At 37.0% G+C, this 17,020-nt stretch overlaps 1 protein-coding gene across 1 annotated transcript in view; it reads right to left on the bottom strand.

Moving 5' to 3' along the window:
• Positions 1 to 17,020, bottom strand: part of ERC2 (ELKS/RAB6-interacting/CAST family member 2) — a 306,850-nt gene that overhangs the window by 202,436 nt on the left and 87,394 nt on the right. Inside the window, exons 5-6 of the mRNA XM_054387620.1 lie at positions 14,255 to 14,410; positions 7,742 to 7,909 (exon numbers count right to left, since the gene is read on the bottom strand). Of these exons, the coding sequence (XP_054243595.1) occupies positions 7,742 to 7,909; positions 14,255 to 14,410 (324 nt within the window). The remainder of the gene's footprint in view (positions 1 to 7,741; positions 7,910 to 14,254; positions 14,411 to 17,020) is intronic.

Genomic DNA, 17,020 nt, shown 5'->3' with positions numbered 1-17,020 from the left:
GAAAACTGTACGTAAAAAAATGAAATGGGTAGCAAATTCCACCTGACATAAAAGTCCATTTGAACCACGCAACACGCTGTCAAGAAAGCTGTGAACAACTGTGAAGCAACAGAATAAATGGCACACAAGCCCTCAAAACAGTGTTTTGTACTGTGGGTGATCTTTCCTTTGCACGCATAGCAGCTCTACCAGAACAATACACTGGCAGCACTGAAGAGACCACACTGAAATATCTGGCCCAGCACAATTTGAAAAAAAAAAAAATAAATAAATCACAAAACAATAGAAAAATTCCATTTCAAAGTAAAACTAACTGAGAAAAATGTGAAATAACTGTAGTTACAGCATTACTATTGTAAAATTAAACACAGATTCATATTTCAAGCAGTATCAGCTATCAACATTGTAATAGAAAGAAAATAAAGCATTTGCAGTTTTGTTCCAAATATTGTGTTGTCTACTTTCATTTGCTCTTTATGCAAACTAAGAGCTGCCAAGAAGCCAGTGATTTCACAGCCCTTCCCTATAAACAGACCTCTTTAAAAGAAAAACCAGACTGCAATAAATACCTATTATAATCACCTTTCCTCCTGATGTTTATTAGGTTTTCTATATTAATACATGTATGCTGAACATACCAACAGACTTCACCTATTTTTCTAACCCATCTTCTCAACTGACAGGACTATGCTCATAATTTACAAAATTTGTTTATAGATACTTATTTCACAGTTCATTAACATTCAATCAAAACTCCTGCCAGTTTGAAGGTGTGTTCTCTGAAGCAACGATACACTAAATAAGTTGCTATAACCATTATGAAATGGTTGCTTTTTGCCCATTTGGGTAGCTCAGTGAAGTGAACTTAGTTGCATCATCTTATAAAATTTTTTCCTAATGTTAAGTGCCAGTCACTACAAATACATGCAGCTATAGTCTCAAACTGTACTACCAAATTTTAAAGTATACAAATGGTAGTGCCTCATCTTTTTAAACCATCAAAATTATTATTTATGGTGTTTAGTCTCCTTCCCTCTGCTGTAAGAGAAGAGGGCTTCTTCTAAAAGTTAGCATTTTTCAAAATAAAAGGAAAATCTCAGCAAGTGTAATATTCTTCATTTTAAAAAAAATCACTATGGAGCACTGACATTTTCAGTGTTCTGTAGCTGGAGTCCTGACCTTGGCTCCTTTTTTTTTCTGACCTCAGGGTTTTCCTATCATTAATAGGGATGTAATCAAAAAAGGCTATATACATTAGGGTAGGAAAAGTTTACATAGTTTGGCACTATTACCCTTAAAAATGGAACAAAATGAAATGCACGTAGCAGAGGTTGGTGAACTTTCTAAGGACTGGTTCCGAACATTTTTCCTACTAGCAATAAACCATTTTCAGACCTCCCAGCTCTGGCCACCATGATAGTTATTGCTTTACAGAACTATAACTTTTTGTTTCAGCTGTCGATAAAAACTTCAGATAGCTTTTTAAGTCAAATAAACCTATTAAAAAAAAAAAAAACAACACACTGACATCATTGAGACAACAGAAACGCCATACAAAAAGCACACAGTGTTTAGATCTAGACTTATTGTTGGTTTTAAATTTTCACACATCATGTGACAAAGTGCCATTCTGCTCAAAATCTGATCTGATCTTAATATTGTTTGAAGGAAATTAACCATACTCATCCAAAAACTCAAGATCATAGAATCTGTCAAGGTTGGAAGGGACCACAAGGATCATCTAGTTCCAACCCCCTGCCATGGGCAGGGACACCTCACACTAGATTAGGCTGTCCTCTTATTTCTGATATCTGTTGTAACATTGAATAAACAGATACACTCATCATGCCTCTCAGAAGTAGTCAGCATTCTGCAGAGATTAAGAATCATAACTCTGCTTACATTGAGTAAAGTCCTGCACCTGGGGAGGAACAACTCCATGCACCTGTGTATGCTGGGGTCCACGCAGCTGGAAAGCAGCTTTGCAGAGAGGACCTCATGGTCCTGGTGGACACCCTGTTGAACATCAGCAATGTGCCCTTGTGGCAATAAGCCACACAGTATACTGGGCTGCATTAGAAGAGGTATTGCCACCTCTGATTCTTCCCCTCTACTCATCACTGGTCAGACCACACCTCAGGTATTGCGTCCAGCTCTGGGCTCCTCAGTACAAGAGGGACATCAACATACTGGACAGAGTCTGATGAAGGGTCACAAAGCACTTAAGTGATTAAATAAAGACTTCATTGAAGAATTTGAGCATCTCATATAACCAAAAACCTGAGATTGGGAACTATTTAGCCTAAAAAAGGAGAAGGGAACATTTTATCACTATGTATAAATACCTGAAGGGACACTGTAAAGAAGACAGAGTCAAGCTTTCCACCGGTGCCCAGTGACAGGGCAAGAGGCAATGGGCACAAACTGAAACAACACAAGGTTCCCTCTGAACATCAAGAAACAAGATGACTGAGCACTGGCTCAGAGAGATTGTGGAGTCTACACCTTTGGAGATATTTTAAAGCCAGCTGGACCTGCTCCCAGACCATCAGTTCTAGGTAGCCCTGCTCAAGCAGAGGGATTGGACCAGATAACTTCCAAAGCTCCCCTCCAGCTTTAACCATTATATGATTCTATGAATCACATCCTGTTGTACATAGGCACCTGCTGTCTGCAAAACCTGAAGATAACCAAGGAGTATTGTTACTAATCTTAGTAGTCTTGTTGAGGACTTCTGTTATTACAAGATTTAATTACAACAAGGTGATTACAAAGTAATTCATTTTAAGCAGGAAGTTGACACTGCAGCTATGAATACCCTGCTCAGCTCAGGCTGAGTAGAATTGGCCTTTGATGGTTACTTTGACCTTTAGAAAGAAAACTTTCAAGGCAAGTTATGAACATGTTTTGGAAATGCACAAAACTCTATGAGGACAATTAACAAAAACTATGCATTCTACAAACAGACAGTATGGACATGCCGGAAGAAAGGTGTGGGGCTTAATACAGGCCACTGTTATTAACTTTAGTCATCAGGGAACAACCAACAATAGCTTGCACAGTACAAAATTCTTTCCATAATGATTTCCACCTGCTGGAGGGTTGCCATTTGCCCTGCATCTGCTTTCCCACCTGCTGCTGGAAGTCACTGCTTTCCTTTTAGATAAGGCCTGAAAGACACGGTAGTTCTAAACAAACAAAACTTTTTCCCCAAATCTTGCCTGCAGAGAAAGAGACCTGCCATGTCTAGAATCATTGCTGGACTGCTCCCACAGCACAGTCTAGCCCTTAGCTTAGTCAGATAAAAACCCAGGTCTCAGAGAAAGCCCAGCTGGCAAAGCAGTATTTTTATTTCTCATCCATCAATACTGGAAGGCCACATGCTTGATCACCACATAAATCTTTAGGTGTCTGGTAGGAAGGATCCTGGGTTTAGTGCACAAAATGCCCCTCTATCCTTCTACGGGTCTCTTGTTGCAGGGACAGTATTTTCTGCAGAAAATGTATGAGGTTCATTATGGGAGCTTTTGATTTGTTGTTTTGTTTTTAATTTAACACAATTTAATATACACACCAGAAACAAAACATCAGTGGGCTCTGTTGATACTTGGAATTAACCCACATTTACACTCTCTCACAAAAAATGTAACATTTTCAGCAAAGATTCATGAGATTTAAACATTCTACTTCTCCAGCGTTCAGCAACCTAAAGATTAAGTAGAAATGCAAAAGCTCTTTCTGAAAGACAAGATATTTCTGAATACTGAAGACACATTGTTGAATTATATGAAATACATATTTCTGAAGAGATTACCAAAATAGCTTCTCATAAAACTAATTATGATTGTAAGGAACATTTCACTCTAAGGCATCATTTTTAATTTTCCTGTCTTGTTGCATCACATTTAGTTTGTACAGGATATAACAGAAGAATGAAGCCTGAAGGCATGAATTTATTAATTGAAATGTATGACAAAGCAAACAAAAAAATATTTAATTCTTAATGCCAGATATCAGCCCTCTGGTTAGTCAAAGTATACGAAGGTCAAATAAGCAGGCAAAAGAAGTAAGAGAACAAGGAGGCATTTCCATCCTGAATAATCACCTCTGTAATTGAATTGCACTGAGATGTCTTCTTTTTGCTTGCAAAGGATGTGTTCTTTCAGGTTTTGCTTAAGTATTGATAACAAACAAGAAGTCTGGCCTACAGGAATAGATACAGCATCCTACAAATTCAGCCCCTGTCCAGCTTTTTTGTTCCTCAGAGCTTCAGCCCACAGTTCAACTGTCTGCAATAAACTGCACACCCAGTCTGGAAGTTGTAACAGAAGAGCTAGTGGAGAATGAATATCTTACAATCATCTTGAATCAGAAAAACTCCCTAGCATACAGCAGAGTGGTAAGGAATATGACAAACCCCCAAGGGTCTTAAAAAGATGAAACAATAGAATATCATAGAACACGCACATCAGCTTTAAAGAATCTTACTTTCTAGTCTGTGAAATTCCTTGAACACAGAGATCTACTGCTTGTTTTCATGATTGTTAGAGAAATCAAGTAACATTCTAACAGCAATTTATGAAAAATCCTGTCTTTGGTTATATAAGAGAGTATTTCTTATGGCTATCTAAAAGTTGCCAAAAGACACTATTTCAGAAAAAAAAAAAAAAGAAAAAAAAAAACTACTGGATAGATTAATAGTTTTATGGAGTTCTTGATTCAAAGTGTATTCCAAAGAGCTGAAAAGGATGTTAACTCCAGAAAGCCTTCTTTATTTCCTAACCCCTGAGTATCTAATCTTCTAGACAGAAAGTTCTACAGCCTTCAACAACTTCAAGGTTTTAAAATAACAAACAAAAATACTGTTCCTTCCTGATTTGTCCTGGATTGACAAACTACTGGGTACATAGTGTGCTTCATTCTACCTACATAATATAAAATATCTTATTCCTCAGATTTGAGATGCCCTACATCACCTTCAGAAAGTACAGGAAAGAAATAAAACATTCAGTGCATCTTAAATGGATTAAAAAAAAAAAAAGAGAGAGAGATGCAATTAATATTGACCAAGGTATGCACATTATTAAAGTATTAAGATCAGGCAAATTGGTGACCTAATTTAAAGTTTAACATTGGTTATTTCAAGTCTCTGCTTCACAGGTAAAAGGCGCATATAGCAGCACACTCTGTAATGCTATCTTTTCATACTAAGTAGAAGAAATTTTGAGGCAAGTGAAGTTATATCTCATTTTAAATCTCCTATTACATCAAAATTATTTGGTAAACCCTTGTACAAATAGTGGCTGCATCAATACATGTGTATAACTGGAATTGGAACTTGTTTTCTTTATGTTGCTCCTAATGCCTCTCAAAACGTACCACATCACAAATGAACCATAAAATCATAGAAGAATGGTTTGGGTTGGAAGTGACCTCCAAAGGTCATCTAGTTCAAACCCCCTGCAGTGAGCAGGGACATCCCTAACTAGATCAGGTTGCCCAGAGCCTTGTCGAGCCAGACCTTGAATATCTCCAGGGATAGGGCTCCAACTACTTCCCTGAGCAACCTGTTCCAGGCTTCCACCACCCTCATAGTAAAAATGCCTAACATCCAGTCTAAATCTAGTCTAATTTAAAGCCACAGCCCCTTGTCCTATCACCACAGGCCTTTGTAAACAGTCCCTCTGCAGCCTTCTTGTAGGTCCCCTTCACGTACTGGAATGTCATTACTAGGTCTCCCCAGGGCCCTCCCCTCTCCAGGCTGAACCACCCCAGCTCCCTCAGCCTGACCTCATAGGATAGGTGTCCCAGACACCTAATCATCTTCATGGCCCTCCTCTGGATCCACTCCATCAAGTCCATGTCCTTCCTGTATTGAGGGCTGCAGAGCTAGACACAGTATTCCAGATGAGGTCTTACCAGAAAAAAGTAAAGTTGCAGAATCACCTCTCTCGCTCTGTAGACCACGCTTCTTTTGATACGGCCTAGGGTGCGACTAGCTTTCACGCCAGCTGACTCATGTCCATCCACAAGAACTCCCAGGTCCTGTTCCTCAGGGCTGCTTTCCACCACCTCCTCTCCTAGCCTCTACTGATAACGAGGATTGTTGCAACTCAGGTGCAGGACCTACACCTGGTCTTGTAGAACCTCATGAGGTTCACCTGGGCTTGCTGATGATGCACACGATCCCACTGTCTATATCACTGATAAAAACATTAAACTGCACTGGTCCCAGTGTGGACTCTTGAGGGACACCACTTGTCACCAACCTCCATCTGGCTTTCGAACCACTGACCACTACCCTCTGGATGTGACCATTCAGCCAATTCCTTACCCACTGAACCATCCACCTATCAAATCTCCGAGAACTGGGAAATGAAATTAATGGAGAGCAAATGGAACTAATCACCATCAGCACTATGACAGACAATATAAACCTTCCAAAACACATTCGCACAGACAAAGATTTAATATATGTAATCTTTACTACTCAAAAGCTAAATTGAGGTCTGCCAAAATTGCTGGAGTTCTTACCCTTGCTCAGTTACGATTATTTTGTATTACATACACATGCTGGCTAGCCTCCTAAACACAAGCTAGACATTCCAAAATTTCATCTGTATCTCTGTAATGTACAGAAGTTAAGACTTACAGCACAGAGGGATAATCACAATCTTCGAAATATTTATACCCTGCTTCCATGAGAACAATAAGTTTAGGTTTGTTTCTCGTGCAGCAGAAATAATCACAATAAACAGGAAAGCAGTCCTTAGGAGCAGAATAGGAAGCAAGCCCCTCCAGGGATGGCAAAGAGAAGGATCAAAAGATGCCTAAAACCCAACAAGAGTATCTCCATGTTTTCAGCAAACTTCCCCCTTTTATACTGAGTGTGATGTTTATGGTGTGAGATGCACCTGTAGCCAACTCAGGTCAGCTGCCCTGGCTGACTTTAAACTGCTAATAGTCTACAGACCATGGCTGGCCTAGGATTCTATCCCAGTGAAACCAGGACAAAGGGGTACACATTAAAACTTCTTCATTTTATTTTCTAGTCAGTATTGTGTGCTCCACATCTATGAAGTGTTTAAAATGCACAGGAAATTAACTAACAGACAACATTTTTAACACTGGATTTACAAGTTCCATAAAATGTGACAACTCTCTCAACTGTATTCCATTACCCTTGTTTTTATGATCTAGCTTTCTAGATGCCTACCTAACTAATACACTGGCTTCTTTTAAAGACTGGAATTATTCATACTTCCAAATAAATAGATTTTACATGAAAATACAACCAAAGATTAATACTATGCACCTTCCAACAGATCCCTTTAAAATACATCAGTAGCTTCACCCTTCAGAATAAAAATGCACAGCAGAAAAGAAGCATAAAGACAGAGCAACCAAAAGGAAAAGTCAATCAGCTAAAAATGCAAAAACAAGGAATGAAATCACAGCAATCAAAATATTAATGTCCAGGCTCCTCCCATTGAAGCCAATAAGAATTAGGCACAAACAATTCCTTAAAATGCAATCACAGGTGCTTCTAAACTACCTCCAGAATGAGAGCAGGTGTACTACCAAAAAATACATATATTAAATATATTGGCATTTAAAGGGTTTTTAATTGATTCACTATTCTTTAACAAACTGCCTTCTATATAAACTTGCAACAAGCACATAATCACCTTGACATGTGTTATTGACAAATATTTCTATTGCATTTTATAAGATACAATACCTCTGTCTGAAGTATGGCAGCTCTCTGTTCTTTGGCAGTAAGAGACTCTTTAAGCACTTCAATGTGTTGCTTGCAATCTGAATTTTGATTGCTAAGGGTTTCAAGCTTAGTTTGTAAGGCAAGAAGTTCTGATTCTTTCTTTGAGAGTTCCTGTTTCAGTTGGTCAATCTGTAATGGGGGGGAAAAATAGATCATTAATTTCATTTCCAATTCATAGTTGCACTTTAAATCTGAAAGATGTGAATGACCATGATACGAAAATTCAGACACCTGTAAATTCTGGAAGAAAATTACTTTGCAGACTTTGATACTCAAAACTTCAATAGTTTCCTGTAATTTAACATGCCCTGTCTTAAGAATGATTGCCCTGCTGTTGCAGAAGTTAAAAGGAAACTTTTAAAGATAATACATGATGATTTGGCCTATAAATTCACCACAGACCTCACTTAAGTTCAAAGGAATTTATCCTGTGTGAGGCAAGTCTGGCAGAACACCAAAAATGCATAGAAAAATTACTGTTCATAAAAGTATAAATTCAATCCAATAGGCTATTTCTTCCAACAGCACTATTCTTGTGCTTTTTCATTGGCCAGTGTGAATCCAGGGGTTTTTAGGAGCCTGATACGGAAAAGCAGGCATCTTAGTAAGGTGAGGAAAACTAGGAAGTAGAATTTTAACCTTACTCTTCTTGCAAATGACTTGCTGACCACCATTCCCAAGTCCCTTTTTAACTCCCTGGCAGTTCATATGGAATTCTCAGGTATTAGGAAAGCCAAGCCAAAGAGATTAACTTAAGAGAGGTCTGGGGAAAATGTTATAAAAAATTCCACAGAGTGAAAGGTCTGTGAGGTTGTAAAAAGCATATCCTAGGGGAAACAGCAGAAATGCAGTCACTAAGGCAGCTTCTGAATTTAAGCGAATTTAAGGTTCGTCAGTAAATGTCATGGAATTGTGATTATTCTTCCTTTTGCACAAGGTAGCCACAGAACACAGAACTGTGGTGGATTTAGAATGTATGGATCTGAAAAAAGCTCTGGACAATACACAGAATGATGCTAAAGGATGGTGAATTAGGTGACATAGCTATCCTTTCTTAAAGTTCTGTGTATTAACAGTTGTCACCAGATGAGTTCAGATACATCACCTCATGAGAATTATTGAAATAAGATGCCTCAGGGCATCTGCATAACTCAGAGAAACCACACTTCATTTGTGTTTGGAAAATCATCTTGATGACTGTAACACCTAGATATTTTTCTTTAAAATTCAAGTTTCAATTCTGCAACAACCACAGAAATGCTAGAAGAGCTCTTTCCATTCTCTTCCATCAGGTGCATCCCAACAGATATTCAAGATGCAAGAAATTTAGAAGGGTTAAATGAAAGGTGAGTCAAAAATCCCCAGGAGAAAAAGAAAAAAAGAAAATTAAAAATAAAGAAGAACCTGTATTCACAATCTGATCCTACTCAATTACATCCTAAAGATCCACATATCAAAATATTTCACATTTTGAATATCATATGGCACAGTCATTGGAAACATTTACTGCTGATTGAAGTATTTCTATTTTGCACTATGAGTGTATTCTTAAAAATTGAATTTAAAAAATGTTTATTCCAACTATAGTCCATATTCATGTCGACATATTTATTCCTTATTTCTCTTTATAAATGTTTACATGTTTGTCTAGCTAGTTACTGTGCTTGGCTAGCCTTCTCTGAGCTACTGTATCAAAATCAAGAATCTGCACTAGAATCAATCACCTTCATAGTCTGAAAATACCAGAATAAGGGGGGGGGAAAAAAAAAGCATACAGAAATCAGATGTGAAGAAAAGGTGAAGACTGCAGGTAAGAAACTGCAAAAGAAAACTTTCTCTTAAAAGCAAACCACCTTCCCGCATCCCTTGCCAGAACACCTAAGAAAGTATGGCAACTGAGACAGAAATGTACACACAATGAACAATGGGAAAATCTATCTACAAGATATAAAGACAAAATGTAGATCTGCAGCCAATCTGATTACATCACATGCTTTATATGAGATCCATGTGAACAGCACAGACACTTAATCTCTCCTAGAAACTCTTCCTGATTTTTTCCATGACACAACTTACACCCTGAGAAATAATCAGCAACAAAAAAAAGCTTTATTTTCCTTGCAGGTATTTTCTCTGTGTTCTAGAAACAGAATCTGTTTAGTATAAAGTTCTGGCCACAAGACCTACATATTGCCAGGAGTTTAAAAGTGTGGTAAGAGATCTCAAATTACTTTTTTACAAAAATAAAATAAAACCCACCCAAAAAAACTTATTGAGTAGTTATGCTTTTTTGGCTGGTGTTTTCTTAAAGTATAACAGTGAAAATGTACTAAAACTTCAATTAAAACAAAAAGTATCAAAAATAGCAAATGCATAACAACAAACCATGTAATTTTTTAAAAATACATTTTAAGACCTGGCTATATTTTTTTAATTTAAATATATATATATATATATACACACAAAACTGCATTATCTAATAGTGTGCAAAAAAACAAAGTATACAGGACATGACATAAATCTCTGTTTCCAGCATATGTGTACAAACATGTTCATGTTGCAGTATCTTAACTGGGGTGAAAAACCAACAGTCACAATTCAATGAGATCTCCTGATCTCAGTATAACAAAAAGACAAAGGCAAAACCATTTTTGTACTTTAAAAAGACTACCATGAAAACAACCTAGAAGTTTGGGTGTAAATGCTGTAGCATCTAAAGAACTCCAAGTTTGTCCTCTGACCCTGACCTGCCCACCACCTCACACATTTCATATGTGTAATTTGCCTGTCACCGCTTTTTCAACATTGCCCAACATGATCTTGCTTCACTGCCTTTCCTAAACCATAGTTCCTCTGTCTTCCTTCTCAATTTATGATTCTCTGTCACCTCCCATAATTTCAGCTTGTTAGACACTGGCAGCTTCCAGAAAGCCATTATCCTCTTTCTTACTTTATTGTTTTTATACAGCAAAATCTTACATGACATTACATAAAGTGGGAGACATAAAAAACCAAACCAAAACAATCAGAGCTCTTCCCTTGAATACTGTATATTAAAATCAATGGGCTAAATCTTTAAGTAAATAATTTCATTAAATGAAGCCACACTGATTATGCATCAAATGAAAACTGCTTTTTGAAGTGAAGGATTTAAGTAAAGGAAAACCAGTAGCAATGAAAATGGAGTGAAGTGGCTGCATACAGTAGACTATAAGTCTATTTGTAGATTCCAAATGTTATACTGGTCAAAATGCTCTAGTTCTTCTCCTGTACATTTCTTTTACAGGATCACCTAGAATTTGCATGCTTCCTTCATACAGTGTGAAAAGTTCTTATACACAGAGTGCCTTATTACAGCCTAATTAATACTTAAAACTCAACAGTAATTTGCTCAGTTCATACTAAATGTCACTAGACTTTCTTCACTCATTCCTGTCAATAGCACAAGAGTTCTAATACTCAAAGAACTACCTAAACTCCAGAGCGCAAATTTACACCCGAAAAAAACATCAGTGTTCCATTAAATATTTGGCTGCTAGCCAAAGGATGGACCCTAGTAAGAAAGGGAAATCTTGCAAAGCAGAAATTATTTTTTTAAATGCATATTAACCTATGTATTTTCTTCATATCCTTAATGAGGACTTTTGAAGCTTTGTATCATTTAGTTATGAAAACTTGAAGATTTGTTTTGACAGTTTCAGTATTACGTGAGCAATGGCAATTTTTGTCCCTTCAAAACCTGAGCAAGGGGAGTCCTCATTAAGTGGGCAAGCAAAGAAATAAAACCTAAATATCCTTTCTCATTTCTATAAATTCTATTTAACTGCAAGTCAAAATTAAAGCCTATATATTTGAAATGAGTTAATGTTACAAAGAATAACTTAAGAAAAGGAACATTTCCCAAGATTGCCTGCCACTCATGTACAATATATAATATTCAGTATTGGCCTCCATTTAATAACTTCCCATTTATTTAAATCAAGAACAGATTTAAACAAATACTTCAAGAATAAATGTAAAGCATTAAGAGCTTTCTAGCACCTAAGGCTGCTAACTGTGAGAAGAGTTTTGTTCTGCTCTGCCATCAATCAATACTTCTGTCTATCAGAATTTATCAACAATTTCAGGTTCAACAGATCAGGTATAATAAGATCTGTTTGCTGACAGGTAAAAAATACTTTTCCACCTTGAAAGGTTCTCAGATGAATGATAAAAATATTATCTTGCTGCAAATCTCAATTTTAAGTGGAAGAAAAGGGCTGGTGAAAGAAAGGAGACAAAATGTCATCAGAACGTGACATTTATCAGAGATCAGAAGATTGTGACAAAACAATGCATGTTTAATAGTCTTATCATCTGCTCTCTGTGATACAGAAATATACTGAAGCTCTTCCTCTCAGAAACATCAGAAGACTGTTACAAAATATAGGCTTTGTGAATTATTTTTATATCAACAGAGTTTCTGTGGTGCATTAGGAAGTTTTGCTATAAATTCCTAAAACTGAATTGCTTTAAGTTAACAATGTTTAAATAGGCAACATAATTTTCCTGATGATAATGCCACTTACTATCCATAAGAGCTACTTTTTTTCAACTTCAGAATAATTTTATTTGGAGTTTTTTTATAAATCTGGATTAATTCCATATGGGCACTAACATGTCCATTTCTTCGGTAGCAAACCCCCCACCAAAGATAAAAATGTGTCCCAATGTCCCAAGACACCAGCATTTCCTGTGATAGAGTTAACAAGAACCTACAGTTTCCAAACTAGGCAACAGCAACAGCTCCACAAACATGGAAAAATCTTCAGTATCCAACACTACAAAGAGTGACGAATTTTCTTCCTCGTACACTCAGTGTGGAATTCAGACAAAGTAAAAGCATCTTGTCAAGAAAATAATGAAGGTCTAATTTACACAAGAAAATGGAAAATCAGAGAACTCACATTCTCCAAAAGGATGCTGACACTATTTCATTCTCTGACCATAGACAAGCTGCATACTTTTTCTGAATCTCAGCTTGTTTAACTCCAAAAGAACGGTAATGATATTCATCTACCTGGTACTGCAGACTTTCTACTTAAACAGCTACGCTACTAAGTATTTTTAGCACCAACAGACAACGGTAGGCAGAGAACTATGCTTGAACTCAATTAACTCCTACTGGTTTTGCTTACATGACCTCTAAAGAGGTAATAGTACCAGTTCCTCCTCAAGCAGTTTTTTCAGAGCTGCAAAAACACATTTCAGAAAAAGTGAATCGATCCATCAACTTCCACACACACAAACCTCCCCCAAATATTAAATAGAACAAGAACACAAACAAATAACTAGGATAGAAAGACTTTGAAAATAAAGTAAGATTTCATAATAAACATTATTAATAAAGTTGTTCACCCAGATTTTATTCTGGCATTGCAGTTAAATCCTTAACATCACTGCAGGACATGAGATGGATGGATTTCCTCTTCAGTGTTTCCACTTCAGACTACTGTGACTTGTTTCACCTCACCTTAATATAGCTTACAAATAATATTTTTTAAAACATTATTTCCAAACCCTATATTTATTTGTGTGAAAATGGGAGCATCAGCTTCAATCTCCATCCATTTTTTTCCTTTTTATTGAGTACTCTAATTCAGTATTTTATTCAAGGTAGAGAGCTGGGAATAAATGAGCATGAATTGTTAACATTATATATATTTATTACAAATTTAAGGACATTATAAAAATGTCACAAAATAAATATTAGAATTCACACGTTAAAAAAAAAAGACTATTTAGAGTGTTCATCTTTACTTAGACAGCAGCTGAGCATATCAAAATGAAGGGAAGTAAAAAAACCAGCTGGGACATCAATTTAGACATCACATCTGATATATTTTAAAACAATGATCAAGCAATACTGTTTTGTGAGCCTGATACCAGGAAATTGTTTCATCATTACACATTTACTATCTGCTGTGGTCAACTCAATTATCTATGCATGATAATTTGAAATTAAAGGTACTCTGCAGGAACAAAGTCATCAAATTGCAAGTCTTTAAAATACTAGAAGATTACAACTTGGCATCATCAATGAACTACACTCCTTACAGTCAAAACCAGGAGAAAAAAAAAATGCACAACTAAAGTTCTGCCAAAATGGTGCACATCAACATTATGAACTAATTCAAAAAGCCAACCCTAAACCACCATACATAAGAAAGGGGAAAGGGAATGTGCTATAGATTTAGGATTGTAGTAGCCTCTGCAGAAGTGATGAAATAACCTCTTTGTGAGCTCTTCCCAAATTAAAATGTAAACGCATCATTTATCCAAAATGTTTCACTTTTCCATTGCTACTTTGTATTGCATAGCAGGGATTTACCAAATGAAAGGATGCAGGGAACTGCTTGAGTTGAAAAGTGTCAAGTTAGAACTTTTACTTCCATTATTTAAACAGCATTATGCTATTTTCTTAATAGACAGTACCTTGTTTTTCATGAACTTTGAGTGACTCTTGTAAACTTCTATTTGTTTGATTTCTTCTTCTCGGTCCTCTGTATTCAGAACTCCATTTGTCTTTAGCATCTGTATTTCATCTTCAAGATCTCTTATATTGCGCTCAAGGGAAGCTATTTTTGTATCCTATGTTATAAAAAAGAGAGTACTGAAAATTATATGAAATGTGTATTAAAGTGTAGCAGAAGTATAACTATAATTGTATGAACATCACATAATAAGATAAAAAAGAGGTGGTACTAGAAAATGTCATAAATGCAGAAGTAGACCTCTTTCACCACCAGAATATGCAATGATATCTTCTGTTGTGTAGTCTGTAGAGAATACATTGTGGTCAGAATTCCATCTTCATTCCTACACAATGAGAGATGAAGGGTGAATGCAAGATGCTCTCTTTTCCATGTGACCATGATAACATACCTCCCTTCTTTGCTAACCATCTAAGGCTGGCTGCTCTTCCAAACTCTTAAACATGAAGTTTTGCCTAGGAAAGCAGGACTACAGGCCACTTCATTATGCAGCTCAGCCTCAGGCTGTTTCCCTATTTCCATAGAATTCTGCCTGCTTTCAAGAGCAGAAAAGTTGTCTCCTCATATACTTTTCCTCCACTAGTTCACCCACATCACAAAGAGGGGATTTAGCACTTTTTATTATGGGTCCTAAAATAAACAAAACCACAACCACTAAAAAATTTCTACATTACAGCCAATGGCTGCCATGTGTGCCAACACAGCACTGAAAACATGTAGTGGTTTTTGTTGTTGTTGTTGCTGCAAGTCATTTGGAAATTGACTCAATCTCTTCATTGAGATTCAGAAAGATTAAAAAATTGATTACCCAAACTCCTCACATACTTTTCTGTTTAAAAGAGCATTGCAAAATGACTCATTAGGAAATCCCCTTTAGGGCCCTGTTTGCAGACATCTATTAAGAAACTGAAAACATTGTGATTGAGAAAATTAGACAAACAGTTCAAGAACATGAAGGAACAACCACTCATCAAAAAAAAAAAAAGAAAAAAATCAGGCTGATGTTCTTGTTTCACTGAGGTCAGGGCAAAAAATCCCACTTAAACAAACAAAGGATTCTGGTTCAGTGAGATCAGGCTATGTATAAATGCTGTTGACTAGAGTGCCTGAGCAGAGTATCTTGGATATCCTTTATGCCTTCAACTAAGGAAATAAAGGACATTTGCTCTCAGCTAATCCTGTTCCTGTGTGGGACAACACATTTCAAACATTATTTACCCTAGTTAATAATACTCTTCTTTTGTAATGTAAATAAAAACTTATTTGCTGATATCTCTTCTACTATTAGTGAGTCAAACCCAATAATTTGAACTATAGGAGCTACGAGAGGATTCTACCTATGCAGTTTGAAACGGTCCCACCAAAATTAGCATTAGAACTTCACAGTTTTTCTGCAAATGTCACACAATGAACTACAAAGAACATTCCCATATATTTTTCTATTAATGAAAGTATTTGGGATACAGAGATAGTTTGCCTAGAAAAGTGAGCTGTCACATTCATTTGATAAATGATAGCACAGATTGCCCCAGTTAGAACATCTGCATAGAAAAAAAGCGATCCATACTGCCCTCAGCACCCAGAGCAAGTGATCTTAAGTTCAAATTAATCTGAACAATGCAGGAAACAAGCATTTCCCTTAGTGATCAATGATAAGATCTCCCAGGCCTCTGTGCTTTATTGAAAGGGCTCAAGAAAGAGGATTATCAACAGTGAGGACTCAATCAGGACTTGCTTGTGAGAACTCAACCCATACAAATCCATAGCACTCAACAAGCTACATCCAAGGGTGTTGAGACAACCAACTGATGTCCTTGCAAATCCAATCTCTACCATCTTTGAAAAATTGTGGAAACCAAGGGAGATCCCTGACAACTAGAGGCAGACAAATGTTGCACTTACACTCAAGACTGGACTGAAAAAACAAATTAGGGAACTCCAGGCTTGAGAGCCCCACTTTGTTGCCTGGGAAAATTATGCTGAAGTCTGGAACAAGATTTTTGAGGAAGGAGATGTTCGCGTGACAGAAGATAAAGTTTAGACATCACTGAACAAGTAGGCTTTATGAGAAATATCTAATGTAACTTTCAGAACCATTTTCTGGACTTCTACTTTATCACAAGTTTGAACGCTCCAAGGAAAAGTTTATTCTTAATCTATCTCTGCATATTGTGACTACAGCTGCATAAAACTAACTTTCCTATTGTGAGACCCCAATAACACTATCATTTCAAAATGATCTGCCACATACCTGATCTGAATAGACAGGGCAATAGCTTTGATAACCCTCAATATCTCTGGAGGAGAGCTGCTGGCCTGGTAGATGGCTTAACGATGAAAAGAGATCATTTCTGGTGGGAATTACCACTCCAACAGCACCACAGAAAGGCCAATGGCAGACACTGCACTGGAGCCCTCACCTCCCTTTGTGATTTGGAGAGACCAACACCCACCTCCCCCACCCCTTCCCTGCCAAAATGGTATAAAAGGAGTGCAACTTCTAGGGTCTACTTGCTGCATCTAGCACAGAAAACTCTGCTGGGATGCACACTTGCCACTGAAGGACTTGGACTATGCCTGTGAAAACATCACTGGATCCAAGGAGTGGTGATATCTTTCTCTCATCTTCTTTCTATTTTTTCCTCTCCTTTTTCTTCCCATTTTCACTCTGCTCCAGTCCATTACTGAGAGTTTTCACTGGGTCTAA

The sequence above is a fragment of the Indicator indicator genome, chromosome 15 (assembly GCF_027791375.1).
Source record: "Indicator indicator isolate 239-I01 chromosome 15, UM_Iind_1.1, whole genome shotgun sequence".
Lineage (NCBI taxonomy): Eukaryota > Metazoa > Chordata > Aves > Piciformes > Indicatoridae > Indicator > Indicator indicator.
This window is presented reverse-complemented; position numbering and strand designations above follow the sequence as displayed.